Source organism: Anguilla rostrata, chromosome 7, assembly GCF_018555375.3.
Source record: "Anguilla rostrata isolate EN2019 chromosome 7, ASM1855537v3, whole genome shotgun sequence".
NCBI classification, from domain to species: Eukaryota; Metazoa; Chordata; class Actinopteri; order Anguilliformes; family Anguillidae; genus Anguilla; species Anguilla rostrata.
Window position 1 is genome coordinate 24,602,157 of NC_057939.1, and position 19,772 is coordinate 24,621,928.

The window sequence follows — 19,772 nt, forward strand, 5'->3', positions numbered from 1 at the left end:
TGATTTCATATATAAATAAATAAATACATAAATAAAAAAATCACATACTTTGACAGTGTAATCAGCCTTTCTGTTTGTGCCTTACCTGATCACTGGCTGGCGCTACTTGGGCCTCCACTATCTGAAACACTGTGGCTTGCAGCACATTGTTTCATCTCTCTCTGTTGGGGTGGGATCGGGGTGGGGTGGGGGTCTATTTAAAATAAAAGTGAAGTTTTATTTTATTCAACGAGAAAATGACTAGAAGCAATCTTTCTGCCTTCACTCATCTTTTTCAACAATTTTTTTGATAATTCCAGTGAACTTCACCAAACTTGTAATCTATCTAACAAAGCAAAGCCATTAAAAATGCAATATATATATATATATATATATATATATATATGCAGTGCCATGAAAATTTTTGCCTCCTTCCCCTATGTGCAATATTTGAGGAAATTGCTCAAATATTGCACATTTGTCACACTGAATGATTTCTGCTTTTCAGATACAGATGTGATATCAGACAAAGGGAACCTGAGTTAACACAAACCACATTTTTTAAAATTATTGTTCATTTAATGACAAAAGTTATGAAACACCCATATCACCCACAAGAAAAAGTAATTGCCCCTCCAGTTACTGGTTGCAGCAACTTTAGCAGCAATAACTGTGACCAAATGCTTCCTATAATTTCAGGTCAGTTTTTCACATTGCTGTAGAACTATTTCTGGCCTACTCTTCTTTGCAGAACGGTTTTAATTCAGACAAATTGATAGATTTTCAAGCATGAACTACTTGTTTCAGATCCTGCCATGGCATCTCTATTGGGTTTGAATCAAAACTTTGACTAAGCCTCTCCAAAGTTTCAATTTTGTTCCTTTTCTGCCATTCAGGTGTGGACTTTTGTGTTTTGGATCGTTATCTGGCTGCATAACTCGACTACACTTCAGCTCACAGACAGATGACTGGAATTTCTCCTTAAGAATATTCTGGTACACATCAGAATTCATGGTTCCTTCAATGATGAAAATTTGTCCAGGTCCGAGGCAGCAAAGCATCCCCACACCATTACAACACCACTGTTGATATGATGTTCTTTCTGTAAAATACTGCATTTGCTTTACACCAGACATAATGGGACCTGTGTTGTCTAATAAGTTTCACTTTTGAGTCATCTGTCCATAGAACATTATTCCAAAAGGCTTGAGGATTATCCAGATGCTTTGCAAATGTGAGATGAACATTGATGTTTCTCTTGGTTAGCAGTAGTTTCCACTTTGCTACACTCTCATGAATCCCATTTTTGACCCTTGGAGAAATGTTTTGCCGGCCGCTCCTGGGAAGATGCACCACTGTTTAAAGCGTTCTCCATTTGGAGATAATGGTTCTCACTGTGGTTCAGTGGAGTTCCAGTCCCAGAGCCTTAAGTGTGGCTTTATAACCTTTTCCATACTAATGTATTTCAATTATTTTTTTCTCATTTCTTCTGGAATTTTCTTTCATTGTGGCATATGGTATGCTGGTAGAAAATTTGTGGTGACTACTTCACTCTTATAGTAAGCTTCAATATGATTACAGTTACTTTTTGCATGGGTGATACGGATGTTAGATGATGTTTTTTTCATTAAATAAATACAATGATAATTTAAAAAATGTGTTTTGTCTTAATTCGGTTTCCCTTTGTCTAATATTACATTTTGTCTAAAGATCTAAAACCATTCAGTGTGATAAGTGCATTAAAGTTAATCAAGAATAGGGAAAATACATTTTATCACAGTACTGCTTATGTATATATATATATATATATATATATATATGTGTGTGTGTGTGTGGGTGTATGTACAATAATCTTGATAAAATAACTGATAACATTTTTTTTAATGACAGACAAAAACTCCTGAATCCTGTCCACCATATGTCAAAGAATAATGGTATATGCGTGCAATATACCATTAGTGGGAAATAATGCTGAATAATTCTTAGTTATTATTAGTTGTTGTTGTTGTTTTTTTGTAACGTTTTTTTTATGAAAAACCTGACCAAGACAGATTTTTATAAATCCAAAGTTTTCATTGATTTTGATGTCTTAGTCCTGCATGATTGTAATGACTAAGGTTTTGGCAAAATTTAGATAGTAATGATTAAACTGTTAACAGTGACACCCACAGTCACAACAAGAACAATAGATATTTGCAGGTATACTTGAGACATAATATGTAGTTGGCCATTGGATAATTTATGTGTACTGTATTCAGAAAATATTAAGTGGGCTTACTGATACTTCCACTCTTTTTTGACATCAACAATTGTATCGATAAAACTGCAGCATCTGCATTGTGCTTACTTAAGTTTCTTCTGCATTTCCAGTTGAGATTTTGTCTGTCGCTCACAGATGCCCTCAACATACTGTTTTTACATTGCTTTCTGGCTCACTACCTTGCTTTGTACATTGATGGGCCAATTTTGACATGACAGGAAGTTCCACCTGGATCCCTCAGACCCCAGGTGCAAATACTGGCAACATTGCTGGCTTCCATTAGTGAGAGTCTTGGAAAATAAGTGCTATAGTATATTTGTCAGGATAATCACTAGTGACTAAATAATAATAGAATTATGTAAACTAGATACAATGTGTGGAATTATTTGGACAGTGACATAATTTTGTGTTGTTTTTTCTCTCTGTACTCCAGCACACTAAATTTGAAATGAAACAATGAATATGAGGCTAAAATGCAGACTGTCTGCAAGACATTTACAACCACACTGGGTGATTTGTGTCAGAGTTACAGACCTTTTGTTATAGTCCCCCCCCATTTTAGGGGAGCAAATAATTGGACAAATTAACACAATCTGAAATCAAGTCATCATCTTGACTTCAGCAAGTGGAATTCATGTTAATTTGGATTCAGGATGGGTGATTAACTTGGCCAGTCAAGAACATTTCACCTTTTGGCCCTTGATTGCTTTAGCAGTATATTTTGGTTTTGTCCAGCTGTATGGGGAAGCATCTTGTGGTGAACCCTCTGATGAAATGCTGGTGTCTTCTTTTTGTGGTAGTCTGACACATCTATGTCTACATCCAGGAGAGTGTTTTTGATCTGTTTGACAGATGAAAAGGTGTTTTTCTTCACAGTTGAAAGTATCGTCTGCTATTACTCAGGTGTATTCTTGCTTTCTAACAAAGTATCAAACAGTTTATTTTGACATACCCAATGTTTTAGCTATGCTTCTGATTGACTTATTCTGTTTGTTTAGTCTCATGACGGCCTACTTTACTGGCATGGGCAATTACTTGGTCCTCATGTTGAAAGATAACTCCAACAGATTCCACATGCAAATTCCAGTCCTAGGCTATTATGAACTCCAGACCATGTGAGTTAAAATCGCAATATGTCTACAGTTGACATTTGCTAATAAGTAACCAAAACACACGAGTTAAATACATGAAAAACACAAATTAACCGCAAAACAGAATCTATTCATAAAAGTACTAATACTCCGTGAAAAAATTAACAATTAACACTCGGAAACTATAATAACCACAATATTATTCGGTTAAATAGCAGCAAGCTTGCGAATTGCGAAATGTTTTTAAGGAAGAACATGTCATAGAGCAATGTTTACGCATGCTTGCGAGTGCTCAGGTTATAAGAAACGATTTCTGATTCTTGGGATTTGCAAGTGTAGAATCCTCCCAACACCAGAAACTGCTTATCCTTCTCCATAACTATGGTTCCCATCCTAACTTGCGACTCGGTGCCTTAGCGACGAAGACGCGTCATGGACGGAACAGTCCATGTATTCCTCAATCGAAAACAATTAACAAATAACATATTAATATATAAAGTGTAGATATTATTGAGGTTTTACATACAGCTAAGAACAATCGCATATCTGATACATAAAAGTTACCAAATTATCCATAAACCACATAAATAATTCGCGAAGTGAATCTAGCGGAACATACCAACTGGTGCCGCTGGGTGAATATGGCGTCTGGTTGCTTAGCGCTAGCCCGTCTAATCTCTCTTTGATAACGTTAGCCCGTATCAACTGCGATATCCGTTACTAAATTATAAACAGATTATTTATTCATCAACATAATGTCGGATTCGGAGGAAGAAAGTCAAGACCGACAGCTAAAAATTGTTATTTTAGGAGACGGAGCTTCGGGAAAGGTAGGGGATTTTCAGATTTGTGGTGGATCTAGCTTAGCTAGCTATCTAGCAAGTTCTAGCATCAGGAGGTTGCAGAAGTATGCAATGTCAACAAATCTTGCGAGCTAATGTTACTTTACAAAAAGACTAAATATGACAGTGTCAGTATTTATGCAGTGACATTGCACAAGTATAACAGTGGATTTGAGTAGCCATTGCGCGTGCGATGTTTCACGCATTTAAATGGATTTATTGTTATGATAAATGCCGTTATAATACAGCACTGACAAGTCTGTCAAGCAATTCTGGTCGGTATAGCTTGCTGGCTAGCTTCTTTAATGAAACCTAGCTGACTGTTCCCTTATGTTTTGACTCGTTAACACGACGTTATCGGCTTGAGATACCGCACCAACCTTAGTCTACGCAATTAGCATTATTGAGCTAGCTAGCTAGTGGAAAGGTGATGGCTTGCTCTTGCTGGGTAACACAGCAACCGTTATTAACTGTGCGTAGCTAATTTTAGCCCTAGGTAAAACAATTGACTGGCTAGCTAAATTAACTTTACCTAACGTTGTCATAAACAATTTCCTGGGGTAATCTTGGGTTGTCATTCCTCAGTGTACTGAATGTTATTATGCTAAGATAGCTAGCCGTTAACCCACTAGCTATACTAACGTCGTCGTAAAATGTGGATTACGTGGTAATCCAGAAACTGTTTAACGTGCGTAGCTAATTAGCCAGAAAAATGATCTAGTTAACCTACCTAACGTGTCAACAATTTCGGTAACGGCGTGATCCTCTGTCTGAATGTTATTTGCGTAAGAATGCCTAACCGCATAGCATAGAAACGTCGTTATAATGTGGAATTACATCGGAATACTTTTGGGGAATAAAAGGCTATATATTACCACTGCGTGTAGATCAAACCTACCATGCATCAAAGCAAATCGTTAATCACCCGCTCAAGCTGTTTATGATGCCACCACAGCGTGAAGCGTTTTAAACTACAGCGCTGCACCACCTTAAAAAAAGAAAAGAAAACATGGCTACATAATGTTAAGTTTAAGTATAGACCTTTATAATTTTACATTGACAACTTTGGGACTAAATTGTAATACAACTCAAAAGTAACTTATACATCCAGTGAAAACCTAGTGGCTTACTACTAGTTGAGTTTCTGTTCTTGAGTATAATGGACCAAAAGTTGCAAAAACTTTCAAGTATAAGCCTAAGTATATTTCCTGAAGTGTATAACCCTTCAAAAAAATTTTTTTTGAAGTAGTAGTGTAGTGTACTATAATAGTGTGCTTATAAAAATGTAGGGTCAACCTTGTCAAAGTTCTCTTCAGTCTAAAACTTCAAGTTATTCAAGTAGCATCATATGATGTTATGAAACACATCCCAGCGTTGTGCCATCATAAAATTCAAGAGAGAATAGTTAGGCTAATACATGGAAAACTGAAGTGAGCCTCAGCCATGTTTTTGAGTTAATTAAACTGACAGCACAGGCAAAGATATTGTAATTAAGAAATCATTGAAAATGCATGATGATGGAGCAGCGTCTTATTCCTGAATCCCCATCCTCAGTCAGTGAGAATTTGTTTATAGGACCCCCACACTTCCAGTGTATTTTGCTACATTCTAAGCTTAGACCTTAGTGGATAAGCCTCTGGCCACTTTGTTTTTTAGTAGATCACGTAGCATATGTACATATTTCTTCTTGAAAGTTGCCGTCAGTTTCTCCACAAGGTCCATCCTGAGCAGTTCCTGAAGATTTAGGGGTGGACAGTGAAATCCTGGTAACTATGTACAGAGGCATATATAGATGAAGATTACTTGAACATGTTCTTTGTGTTGTTTGATGTTCTTCTGGCACTAAGGGGAGTTCAGGAATAAGGCACTGTCATATTTCCATACATTTTCAATGATTTCTCAATAATAACCCGTGCAGTAATCTTTGCCCGTGCAGTCCGCTTCATCAACCCAAAAACATGGCTGAGGCTCATTTTCTTATGTACGGATTCTCCCCTTCATTTTATGATGGAATGATGTTTCATGATATTAGCCTATATGATACAGCTTGAATAACCAGTTTTAGGCTGAAGGGAACTTTGACAAGGTTGACCCAACAATGTTTAATAAGCACACTACTTTAGCATATTTTCTTAAAATAAGAAACCACACTTGGTTCATTTTTGAACTATGATACACTTAAGGAAGGTACACTTGGGCTCAACTTCTGTGCAACTTTTAGTACAACAAGTGGGCGTTAAGTACTAAGTGGCTAGTCGTAAGCCGCTTGTGCTCACTGGATTTAAGTTATTTCTGAGTTTTATTAACTGAAAAGTGGGCCAATATTTTTTTCCCGAAGTTGTCAAAGTCAGACTAGTGAGCCTATTCTTAAATTTTACGTGTACCCTACGGTTTATTTTATTTTATTTTTTAAGGGGGTGCATTATTTATACATGCTCCTGGCAATGATGGCATTATAAACAAATTTAGCGGGTAATTGAGTGTTTTTTTTAATTTAATTTTTATTTTAATTATTATTTAAAAAAAATATATATATGGTAGGTTTGATTTAAATGCAGTGACAGCTTTGGGCCCTTTTTAAAAGGTGGCATCTCTCGATATAATTATGCCACCGTAGTAAAGCATTTCTACGCTTGCGGGTGGGTCAGGCATTCTTCACGGTAAGAATACATTCTTAATACAGCGCTTCCGGCGTTGATTGTGTCGAAAGTGCTGCGACAGTAACAGCGATGGATTATCTTGCAGTCACGCCTGTCCAGAATGTAAACACAAACGTAAACAAATCAGTGAGTAAGAAGACATTTTACGAAAACGGTCACTAGTCGTTTGCGCCGTGGGGATCCAAACTGCCCACAGTCACAGCTCGGTGCAGTTAAATACTGCCATCCCATCTAGGAGATGAGGGTTATGTTCGTGGCAATGACGCTGATAACTGACTTTGACTAATTGCATTGTTTTTAAAAATATATATTAAATGAATACAGCTGTAACGCGCAGTATCAAAAAGTCATTGTGTAATTTAGGATCTGTAACTGGCTTAACTAGTTAGTTGACAAATCTTCCTTCTTGGAAACATTGTTACTTTACCGAAATGTAAAGCGCAATTACCAGAAAATACAACGGATTATTTACGGTAATATAAGTACTTCCCTGTATTAATATTACATGACTGTTAAATTGTGTTGCAAACAACTGGTTTATAACCCCGTTTGATTGTACCTGCTGCGTAATGTTTACATATTCAGTTGGATGGATTTTCTTAAGGGCTTTGGGGTTATTGTAGCCAATAACTTGATGCTATTCATTGTTCTGTCTTAATGCGTCTGATCAAAAAAACAAAAACAAAACCCTTTTCTTCCGAACCCCCTTCATATTCCGTGTCTGATAGACCATGCTCTGGTTTATATCTCGAGAAAAAATGCATCTTCTGTTTCTTTTGGTTGCGGATAAAGTTATGTGAAGTGGCCCATAATACAATTTCTCAAATTAGTTTATCAAAAATGCATTGAATCCATACGATCAGTTTTATAAATTACTCTTCATTTCCAGCATAAATATATTTTAATTTGGCGGCTAAAAGCTTAATGTTGTGAAGAATATGAAGAACAACCATAATAATAATAATAATAATAATAATAATAACAATAATAATAATAATAGTTTAAGATAATTCAGGACTGAACATTTCAAAATGGACTCATAACATTCATTTAATAGAGGCATTCTGTTTAAATATACAGTCATAATTTTGGACGGTTTTATTTGAGGAGTGAGAAAGAAAAAAATTATGACCTATTGCAGTGTTCATCGGTGTTCACATGTGCTTTTTTCGTGCAGTACCATACAGCATAATACAGCAGGTGTAGTTTGATGTAATTGCTGTGGTCTTGCAGTAATGACGCATTCTTTCAGAGGAAATGGCAGGGGCTATACTTTAGCCACCAGAAATGTGGTCAACCTCAATCCAGATTACTTTAATAAGACATGTTTTTGAGGAGCCCAAGTCATCTTGTAAACTCCTAATCTTTACAGGTGTTTTTTTAGCTTTATGATGCTTTGTGTTTTTCTTCTTATACTTTTTCTTATTATTATTAGTAGTGGTGCTGCATTTTGTTTTGTTCATTTCATATTCAATCATTTAAATTTTATTTGTGATAAATGAAAACGCGATGTCAGTTTTTTTAAAGTTTCTTGAAACAAAGTTATGCTCAGAGTAGGCTGTGGAACCAAGGTTTCATAAAAAAAGAAGATTGATTTGAGTACCTTCCCTTGATTTTGACTGTATTCTAGGCGTAGCCTAAACCTTGAGTTTGACATTGTCGGTTATACCGTTAACAGAAATTAGCTGGAGGTATTAAACCACCTGTTCCAATTGCTTGACACCTTCTTTGGGTGAGGAAGGTATTGTCATCGTGTTTGTTTTCTTTTCCGTATGGAGAACAATACAGGAGATGATCCTCAGTTGATACTGAATTAATGTGGGAGAAGCCGGATTTTGCCATTGGTTTCACAACCTCTTCGGTTGTATTTGGCTTCTTAAGCAATTACCGAAAAAAGATGTGTTAAATTAAGCCGGAAGGGAATTCTGTGTTGAATTTTCATGGGTCTGAGTAATTTGCTCTACCTATACTAGTGTTTGGTTTCTCTGTCCGCCTTGGTCCGTCAGCTGGCTGAATTGGAAAGACTAAGCTGTGAAAATGTCGGCGTGATCCATCCCCTCGCATATTTAAACCTTCCCAGATTGTCATTCTTTTCCCACAACGTTAAAAAGATGGATAAAGAACAATCAAACATGTAATCAGTAATTTTAATCTCATAATGTGAATAATTTGTTTTATAATAACTGCAAGCTGTTTGTAATATGATATCCACCCAGTGATTTTGTATATAGCATGCTATATTTTTAGGAAATATTTTGTGGGTTATTATGTAGATGTTAATTTACTTTTGGTCACCAGTCCAGACACTGGGGATGAAGATTAGCTGTTTAGCTATATCTCCGTATAGTGCATTGGATTTAAAGCTTGAAGTACGTGGTCCCTGTTGAATAAACAACCACGAGAGCAATCTTGCAGGCCATCAAATGTGGCAAGTGTGTGTTTATGTATATGTATGTATATATGTGTGTGTGTATGTATATATATATATATATATTTATATATATGTATTATATATATACACACACACACACATATATGTATATATATTTAGTAATGTGTAATATTTACAGCAAAGTACAATGGTTGCCCTGACAACCATTACAGGCATTTAGCCAACCAAGGCAGAAAGCAGGCAGAAGGCAGAAAGCAAGGCAGGAAGCAGTTTCCTTCAGAGTGTGTCTTCAAAATTGAAGAGATTAGGCATGAATGCACAACAGCGATTTTGTAAAAGTGCCTTGGGACCTCAAGCTCATCTCTTTTTTCCCCCTTTTTTGTTTTTAAGAAGGAAAAAAAAGCCACGTTATTTAGGCTTAAGAAGCAAATGAATGGTTTCAGCGCGATGGTGCTTTCATGCGCGTGTGTGTTCTTTGAACGGCGAACCAAACGCCTCGGTTTTTCTCAATGAACGCGCACAGAAGCCGTCAGGGCCTCGCCTGATTAATTCAGTCCCTGAAGGATATCTCTTCATGACAATATGAGCTCCTTGGACCGTGGCCAGATGCCAGTTTGCAGCAATTAAAACGACTTACCTGCCTGCCTGTGGGGGAAAAAAAAACAAAACAAACAAAAAAAAATGCTTCAACAGATAGATTGACTGACATTCTGTCTTTAATACATATTTGCTTGGAGAGCAGCCACTGAGACTCGCGGCTCTCATGTCACGATTCTAATCCCGTGCTCGAGGCAGTCCGTCCATCTGTGAAGGAGGCCGTGGGCGCCGACCGGAACGCACATCTGCAAAAGAATTCCCGGCCGACTTCAACCCTTTTGAAAAAGTCTATCTTTCGCAGTATTTCACGCACGTTCGTCCAAGTTTTTTTTTCTCCTTTTTCTTCCTCCGCGCGAGAAATCGCGCTCGCCTTCCGTCTCGATCCCCGCGAGCGCCCTTCCTCATCGGACCGTCTGGCTCCGGGCGCTCGCTCGCTCGCCCGCCGTAGCTTCTCTGTGGCTGAGGCGTCGCTGAGGGCTGTCCGCGCCAACCGCCTGCAGGGGACCCCGGCGTCCCGGTCCCTGAGGACGCAGCGAGGGGGTCTCCGGCCCTCCTGACGGCTGGCAGCTCACGGGCCCCACGGCTCGCCCGTTATAAATATCCGCGTCGCCGCGTGACGCTCTGGGAAAAAGCGGGGTATTTTTCCCTTTTCTCTTTCCACCGAAAGGCCAAAAAGGCATTGTAAGCATCCCCTTCCCACAATCCAAACATATCACTGCTTGCCAATGAGTCTTTGTTGCCTCTGACAGGGGAAAAAAATAAAAATAAAAATCCATGCGCTACGCCAGCATATAAAGGCCAGGTTACTTTCAAACTTTGGAATGAAAATAATAATGGATGTGTGTAAAACATACACACATGCACGAAGCCAGGCTTCTGTAAAACGAAGAAAATTGTATTGCAATGCCAACATATGCATGTGGAAAGTAGATTCTGTCTTGGCTACTTATTCTAGCTTTGTATACAGTTGTTTGGGCTACTAAAACAGAGGTTTCATGGACCGATTCCCATTCCTTTTGTGTTTGTCACCGTTAGGCCGAGCCATTTTTCCCACGGCGTGTTTTGCGTGTGAGACTGTGTGTTCTCCTACGTCCGTAGAGGCCTGTGAAGGAACTTTGGGCTGCTTGCACATTGTTTTAGTTATTGCTTAGTACCTACTTACTTTGGAGATTTAGTCATTGCTAACTTTGTGAGTGTGTGGTTAGAGGTCAGTTTTGGCTCCGGGGAAACTCCGGTGTCTGTCTGAATGTAGCCAGCCATCGAACCCGGGACCGCAGGACACTGAGCAGGTCCCCTCTCTTTCGGTTAACTGCACTGTTTATGCAGTTGTACGGTTCCAGATTTGGCAACGTGACATGCTGTTGCACTCCTTTTCTCTCTTATGGGTTCATCTCATCCATCAAAAGGAATTAAACTTGGCAGTCCAAGCGAGAATTCCCATGGATTTAAGAATCTGTCATTCATTTATTTTTGTTGAATTCTAAGTATAAAAAAAAAATCTTGACACTGTTGAAGCTTTAAATTTGCTGCAATTATCTGCTCTATTGTGCATCTGAACACCTGTTTTCTCAATTTGGGTTTTCATGCTGTATTATTCTGTACATTGTGTGCAATAATATAATGATCAGTGTTAGACAGACACACAAAAACAAAATGTGTTCCGTATAACCCGGGTTTCTGAAACATTTCTCTGAACAGTCGGAAGGCAAAAACAAAGCAAGGACATTTGCTGTGACTTACTGTGACTTGTTGCACATGGGAAAATAAGCTCTCCCTCTCCCCCTCTCCCCCCCCTCTCTCTCTCTCTGCCCCCCGTCTCTCTCTCCCTCTCTCCGTTTCAGACGTCGCTGGCCACGCGGTTCGCTCAGGAGGCCTTCGGGAAGCAGTACAAGCAGACGATAGGCCTGGACTTCTTTCTGAAGAGAATAACGCTGCCAGGTGAGCCGCCGCCCGCGGCGATGGCGCGCTCCGGTCCTCCCGCGCCCGCGGCCTGCGGAACGCCGCTCTCCGAACGGCGGGAACGCTCGGCCCCGTGGGTGTCGCATCGCCAGCGACCCGGGGCCACCCTCACAAATAACACCCCCACCCCCCTCAAAATCCGTATTTCACACTCTGCTCGACAGGAAGGACAGTAGAACTAATATGAAAATAATGATTATCATAATCGCTATCATTATGATTTTCCTCATTTTTCTATCATGTTATGTATGATGTGCGCTCTTATCGGGTCTGACATAAAAGGTCTGTATGCCCCGATATGTGTAACACCAAAGCATCAAGAGGAGCTGTAGCATAGGTACAGAGCCACCACTCTCCCTTTACGGACATCGAGCCGTATGAATAGTAACGTGTGTCATGAATATTTCCTGTCAGTTATCCATAAGAGTAATACACATACATTGTGCAAATCTTAATTGAGACTATAAATGAAAAATGTAAATAATGAACTGAGTATGAGAAGTTAACAGAGTTAAAATCGCAAAAGTGTGAAGTGTGAAGAGGTACTTGAGAATTAGGTTACAGAACACACACGTGCACGCACACACTCACGCACCACACACGCACACACATACGCACAGGCATTTCGGCACAGTTGGTGTTATTGTTTGTCCGACGGCTAGATCTGGGATATAGCACTGTAGGTAGAATGCTGTTTAAAAAGAAAAAAGCCCAAAGAATTTGATTTTCTATGTATTAGGTATTGCATTCTATTCCATACTTGTGTCACCAACAACCAGGAAGATTTAATTTAATTGGTAATATTTTTATGGTTGCTACTGTATTTACTCAACATATCAGTTTCACTTATTGAATAGGCTTTATTCAAAGATCCCTTTTTCTTGCTGGCTGCAATTTTCATTTTACCGATTTAAATAAGGATTTCCTTTATTTTAATCAGTCGTTTTTTTTTTTTTTTTTTAAATGATTTTTTTCCCCAGAATTTTCCTGAAATTCCTGTTTCTGGGGGAGCGCTCTGTATTGTAGGGTGTCTGCCTTTTTTCAAGTTTATTCGTTCTGAAGGCTGTTCTCTCTAGAGCAAACACAACTCGCTTTTTCCCCCCCTGAACCTTACAGACATGTTATGTGCGGCACGGGAAATCTAGCGAAAAATTCTCTGGGCGCACTGCAGAGCAAATATATTTAATATTTATATCCATGTCCCTTATCCCTGGGTTTCAACTGAGCTTTGTTCCAGTCCGCATAAGACCTGCATGATCCTATTTACTTCTTTTCAATTCCGCGGAAAAGCCAAATAATTCTGTAATTCTGTAATATAAGTGCCCGTTGTGCAACTTCTGCTATATTTTGATTTTCAAAACACTTTAAACATATGAAAAAGACAGAAATGAATTGCAGCTGCAACTGAAATGAAATTAAAAGTTGTCATTGATCAATTCATTGATCGGTAAGAGAATGCTAAAACCGCCATTTTTACATTTTCAGTAGATTGTTTGTTATACATGGGTTTTTGCTCGCATATTCACATCCGGACAGAATCTAAGATAAAAAAGAGTTTGAAAAACCATGACTAAAAGTTAGAATTAAGAATACGTCTTTGGTCTGAACAAAGCTTTGTGTTTATGTATTCTTTTAGGATATGTTGTCATCAGATTGCTGCATTTTGTTGTCTACTGATGATCAACTGCTAACTACTAAGCCTGTTTAGGGATTATTTGCTCATATTTCTGTGTGCTGTGCATCTTGGTAAATACGTAGGCTATCTTTATTGCAGCTTCCAGCACTTTGCCTGTTTTATTGTCTGCTTGATGTAGCTTTGCTTGTGTGTGCGTACGTGTCTATGTGTGCCTTCATGTCTGTGTGGGTGCACGCGTTTGCGTACGTGTGTGTATGTGCGTGCGCACGTGTGTATGTATGCGCGTGTGTGCATGTGTATGCGAGTCAATGCATGCACATGTGTGCATGTTGTGTTTGCATAGGTGTTTGTGTGCATGTGTGTGTGCGCGTGCACGTATGTTCGTGTGTGTGTGTGTGTATGTGCATACAGTATGTGTGTGTTTTTGTACATATGTGTGCATGTGTGTGTGTGCATGCGTGCGTGTTTGTGTGTGTATGTTTGTGCATACAGTATGTGTGTGTCTGTGTGCGTACAGTATGTGTGTGTGTACATACAGTATGTGGGCATGTGTGTGTGTGCTACAGTATGAGTGTACGTGTGTGCGTACGTGTGTGCACGTACAGTATGTGTGTGTGTACATACAGTATGTGGGTATGTGTGTGTGTGTGTGCGTACAGTATGAGTGTACGTGTGTGTGCGTACGTGTGTGTACAGTATGTGTGTACGTGTTTGTGTGCGTGTTTGTGTGCGTACAGTATGTGTGTATATGTGTGTGTGCGTACGTGTGTGTCAGTATGTATGTAGTGATGTGTTTGTGTGCGACGTTGTGTGATGTGTGCGTACGTGTGTGTACAGTATGTGTGTACGTGTTTGTGTGCGTGTTTGTGTGCGTACAGTATGTGTGTATATGTGTGTGTGCGTACGTGTGTGGGGAGGGGGGGTTCCCGGCAGCACTGTGGCTCCTGCGAAGCGGGTGGCCTTCGGGCTCCTCCCCCTCGCTGGGCGGGAATACTCCCTCTGGCCTGTTGGTCCTTCAGTGCTGAAGAGGCATGTCACTCTTACAGTGAAAGAGCGGCTTTTCAAACACAGCGCACATTTTCCACCCGGGTCTGGCTCACAACGTCCTCAGTGTGTGTGTGTGTGTGCGCTTGTGTGTGTGTATGTGTGTGTTTGTAGCCCTTGTGCAGCCACCAATCAGTGAGCCTTAAAGAACGGTTGTGAGAAGAGGCTATAACTGATTGGTAAATGACAGGAAAGCTTTGATAAGATTTTAGCCCAAGCACTTAAATGTATTGCTCTTGTTCCCTCCAAACCCCCGCTTCATTTTTTTTTTTCAGTGAAAATATGTGAAGCTGCAGACATGGGGGGGGGGGGGCAGTCTGGGACTAGAGGTGATCATGGGAAATATTGAGTTACTGCTTCATTTCATTGGCAAATACCTCTGAGGTGTTGACCGGTGCATAAATCATAAATCATTTATCGTAAGGATTGAACTGTGAAATAAATAGCCTACAGAATGTATACTTTTTCCTTTCCATGTGAAAAAAAGGAGCAGTGTTGGTGGTGGTGGTGGTGGTGGTGGTGGGGTATGAAATCACAAGCCTGAGATTCAGGGTAGGTCCTTCAGTGTGCGCTTCAGCGTGTGGCTGTGTAGTCTGGATGTATTCACTGTGACGCTCACGTTTCCTTCCTCTGTACAGCCAGCGCGAGCATGCCCAGTTCGCCCTGTCAATCATGCCCCGCCGGCCCCACTCCCTGGGTGTCGTGTAAAATCCCTCTCTGAGCCCTTTGGTGCAGCTCCTCCGAACACTGTTTGCTCTGAATGGGGTTTATTTTTTACCTGCTCTCTCTCTCTCACTCTCCCTCCCTCCCTCTCGTGTTCTCTCTCTCCCTCTCTCTTTCTCTCTCTCCCTGTCCCCCACTCTCTCACATAAGCACTGCATGCTCTGCCTTGTTTTTTTTTTTGTTTTTTTTTTCTCCGAAGGAATAAAATATTTATTTTGATTTGGTTTTGTAACTCTCTCCTGCAAATTGGGGTCAGGAAAACCTTAAAATGTTTCTTTTTTTTCCCTCTTGGGTTATTCTTTTTTTTTTGTTTAATTGCCTTTATTTTTCTTAACACCACATATTTGTCCGCGCGCTCACTCTTTGGCAGCGCGGGGCACAATGCAAACAGTCGAAACCCGGGCTAAGAAGGCCTTTTCTTCTACGCTTTTCTCGGCCTGCTGGAAAGAGTTTAAATTTCGGGGTGAGCAGAACCTGTTTGTCTCTCGGGATTGGCCTGGGAGATGTTCTTTGGACAGAGAGCGACGGTTCTCTGCCAGGCTGAAGTGACCGTAATGAGATTAACCCCCTCCTTTATTGTCTCCAAAATTTATTTTACCAGCAGTATTACTTTTTATAAAATTCCTCCTCAAAATTAGAGGCTCTAACGTGAGATTGAGTGCCTGGTCTACGGTGTGCCTGAACAAACCAGCAAAGCAGTGTGTGAATAGAAATTAAATCTGAAAAATGGTGGCCATATGCTAACAGTAATACCAGCATCAGTGCTAGGCACAGCAGTTTCAGTAATAATTCTGCTTGGGGATGAAGTTAGATTGATTTCTGAGTGAGAATATGTCTGATAATATGTCTCACTTGGAATTCCGTAAATGGGCATTATGACTCACATCACTAATGAATATGCTTCTAATAATGCAGCCACAAGAGGAACGCCTAATGAAGAACATTGTAAAGGAGTTAACTTTAATTTTTAAATTGCAGTTCAGGGTGAATGTTGCTTGAATCAAGGCCAGTGACTGGATACTGCTTCAGGATCCTTCCGGCTGATCTCAGATCAGTGCTTCGCCGTGTCCTGTGCATAGCAGATCAGCGGCATTGGGGGCCTGGGCTATCTCTGGTCAGTTTGATGACTATGGCTGCTGTTCAAATGACTGAAGCACAGTGATTGCGTTGCTGCTCTGAAGTGTGGGCTTCCACTCTGTGGCGTTTAACGGGGATGCTCATATAAAGTGTAGGCTTTCCTTGTGAAGCGCAGGCCTTGTTGTGAAACGCTGTGTAGGGTTTCAGTGCAAAATCCCGGTTCCGCATTCTGGTCCCAGGCTGCTCTTCCTTTACACTTATTTATGTGCGTATTTATTTTACTCTGGGGTCGTGGTTTAAGAGCCGCTGATACTGATTTACGAGAGCGCTCAGTCTAGGCTGAGCGCAGTTTTCTCCCGTGCCGCTGAGCTAGGCAGTTAAAGAACAGCTATACTTTTTTTTACTGTTTACAAATGCTCATTTCTTAATTTCAGGAACCACGAAGATGTGTAAGAATTGAATTGTCTCATGGAAATGAGGTTGCACAAATTGTCCTCGGTTTTTCCTCAAAATTACAGAAAAATCGGCATTTGCTTTCTGGGATACTGATATGTTATTCATAATGAAACGCCTGGCACATTTTTAAAGCCTGTATTTATTTGTGAGATCTGTGACATAATGTAATGTTGTCTAATGGTGTGTAATGCTGTTCGCTGTGTGCAATGTGTAGTGTGTGTAATGCTGTTTGCTGTGTGTAATGGGCGGTGTGTGTAATGCTGTTTGCTGTGTGTAATGAGCGGTGTGTGTAATGCTGTTTGCTGTGTGTAATGAGGTGTGTGTAATGCTGTTTGCTGTGTGTAATGAGAGGTGTGTGTAATTCTGTTTGCTGTGTGTAATGAGGTGTGTGTAATGCTGTTGCTGGTGTCATGAGCTGTGTGTAAGCTGTTGTGTGTGTAATGAGGTGTGTGTAATGCTGTTTGCTGTGTGTAATGAGGTGTGTGTAATTCTGTTTGCTGTGTGTAATGAGGTGTGTGTAATGCTGTTTGCTGTATGTAATTAGGTGTTTGTGATGCTGTTTGCTGTGTGTAATGGGTGGTGTATGTAATATTGTTAGCTGTGTGTAATGGGCGGTATGTGTAATGCTGCTTGCTGTGTGTAATGGACGGTGTGTGTAGTGGGTGGTATGTGTAATGCTGTTTGCTGTGTGTAATGAGAGGTGTGTGTAATGCTGTTTAGCGTGTGTAATGCTGTTTGCTGTGTGTAATGGGCGGTGTGTGTAATGCTGTTTGCTGTGTGTAATGAGCGGTGTGTGTAATGCGCTTGCTGTGTGTAATGGACGTGTGTGTAGGGGTGGTTGTAATGCTGTTGCTGTGTAATGGGCGGTGTGTATGCTGTTGCTGTGTTAATGGCGTGTGTGTAAGCTGTTAGTGTTGTAATGAGTGTATGGTATGCTGTTGTGTGTAATTGTGTTGTGATGCTGTTTGCTGTGTTTATGGTGGTATGTAATGTTGTTTGCTGTGTGTATGTGGTGTGTGAATGCTGTTTGCTGTGTGTAATGAGGGTGTGTGTAATGCTGTGGGTGTAATGGACGTGTGTGTGTGGTGTAGTGTAATGCTGTTTGCTGTGTGTAATGAGGTGGTAATGCTGTTAGTGTAATGCTGTTGTGTAATGGCGTGTGTAATGCGTTTGCTGGGTAATGGCGGTGTATACTGTTGGCTGTTGGTAATGAGTGATGTGTGTAATGCTGTTTGCTGTGTGTAATCGGTGCTGTTATTGTGGTCTTTTCTTCCAGGCAACCTGAATGCTACTCTGCAGGTCTGGGACATTGGGGGACAGACTATAGGTGGCAAGATGCTGGACAAATACATTTATGGAGCTCAGGTACAGTCCTGAATTCACGCAGACACACACACACTCACACGGGTGAATGTCCGCCTTTCTATAGCTCATTCACAGTCTGTTACAGTGATGCTCCGTTAGACTGTGGGGTTAATAAGCTTTAATAATTATATTAGTGTAGCGTGACTAGGGTTGAAGCTGCCGGACTACTAAATGCAGACTGTGTGGGTCTGTGTGTGTGTGTGTGTGTGTGTGTGTGTGTGTGTGTGTGTGTGTGTGTGTGTGTGTGTGTGAGGGAGAGGCAGTTTGTCCGTGTGTTTGAGAGTAATTTTGTTTATATGCACATCTGTGTGTGCAGTGTCAGTGGTTGTCACTGGTATGTCTGCAGGTGGCTGTTGTATAAACGCCTGTGTGTTGCCTTGGTGCATTTAAATATTATTATTCTAAAAACACACAAGGCCATATTTAATGATTATTTAATGATTTCGTACTGGAACAGAGATTTTGTTCTTCAGTGAAATGAGTTACTGCGCACAGAGAGGTGACGCTGTGATGTCACAGACCTAGCCGGGTGAAGGCTAATCTGCGGCTAATGAGCGAGGCTCATTTAAACGGCAGAGCGTGGTAATGGCGCCGAACGGGGAGAAAGAGGCTGGGGGCGAGCGTCGCAGCTGCGTCTCTCTAGCCCCTGTGCGGCCTAGCAGCGAGCAGCCTCCCTTCCCGAGCGCGCTCTCCGCGCGTACGCCGTTTTCCTCGCGTCACTCCTCACCCCCCCTTCCTCTCCGCCCCGGGCCTCAGGGCCCTGGGGGCTGAACCCTTTCTCCCGCTGGGGCCTTCAGAGCAGTGCTCTGGGCCTGCCTCTCCAGGGACCGCAGCTGCCGTCTGAGGCACCAACGCCACCTGCTGTTCACTCTGCCACCCTGCCCTTCTCCTGTCACTTTGAGCCAAAATGGCCGCCCTGTATACAATACTGTTCAGTTTTGCATCTCCCATTTTAACAGTTTTCACGCAACTGTAATTTAACAATATTAAAATATTAAAATTAAAACTCATACACGATCCTCTTAATCTTCATAATCTTTGTGTGTGTATGTGTCCATATGTATGATTATGTTTATGTAAGTTTCTGTGTCAGTGTTTGTATGCATATATATGTGTGTGTGTGTGTGATATGTTGTTTGATAAAATATCTGAAGGGATTCGGTCCTCAGACCTGCTTCACTCTTCCTTCCTCCTCTCCTGCCTCCAGGGTATTCTTCTCGTCTATGACATCACTAACTACCAGAGCTTCGAGAACCTGGAGGACTGGTTCGGGATGGTGAAGAAGGTGAACGAGGAGTCCGAGGTGCAGCCGGTCATCTCCCTGGTGGGGAACAAAAGTGAGTCCTCAGGCAGGGGAGCGGGGCCTGTGGCTTCCACCGGCCAGCTCACATGCAGCCGAAGGCAGGAAGCCCCGGCTGTTTCGTCCACTGCAGCCAGCGGCTCCCACATCTGAGGGGGGGGGGGGGGGAGAGAGAGCGCGCGGGGCTGGCCCGGTCCGCCGCGGTGCCGTCATTGTTTAGGGCTGACTTGCTCCCTGCGGCGTCTTCCCTCTTCATTATCTGGGGCAGAGGCGCCGGGCCGCGGCGTCGTGTTTGGTTTGGAGAGAGCGCGCGTTTCTGACTGCGCGCTCTTCGCTCGGCGCGTACGCCTGTGAGGGTGCGGTGTGCGAGAGTGTGTGTCTCAGCTGACAC

General features: G+C 41.4%; 1 protein-coding gene across 2 annotated transcripts in view; it reads left to right on the forward strand.

The window, feature by feature from the left end:
* Positions 1-3,843: 3,843 nt before the first annotated feature.
* rab28 (RAB28, member RAS oncogene family) overlaps positions 3,844-19,772 on the forward strand; it is a 40,536-nt gene continuing 24,607 nt past the window's right edge. Inside the window, exons 1-4 of one of the 2 annotated variants that reach the window (XM_064343858.1) lie at positions 3,844-4,160; positions 11,663-11,759; positions 17,993-18,081; positions 19,289-19,418. In XM_064343858.1, the coding sequence (XP_064199928.1) occupies positions 4,086-4,160; positions 11,663-11,759; positions 17,993-18,081; positions 19,289-19,418 (391 nt within the window). In that variant the 5' untranslated portion in view covers positions 3,844-4,085. The remainder of the gene's footprint in view (positions 4,161-11,662; positions 11,760-17,992; positions 18,082-19,288; positions 19,419-19,772) is intronic. The other variant, XM_064343856.1, reaches the window with a different exon arrangement.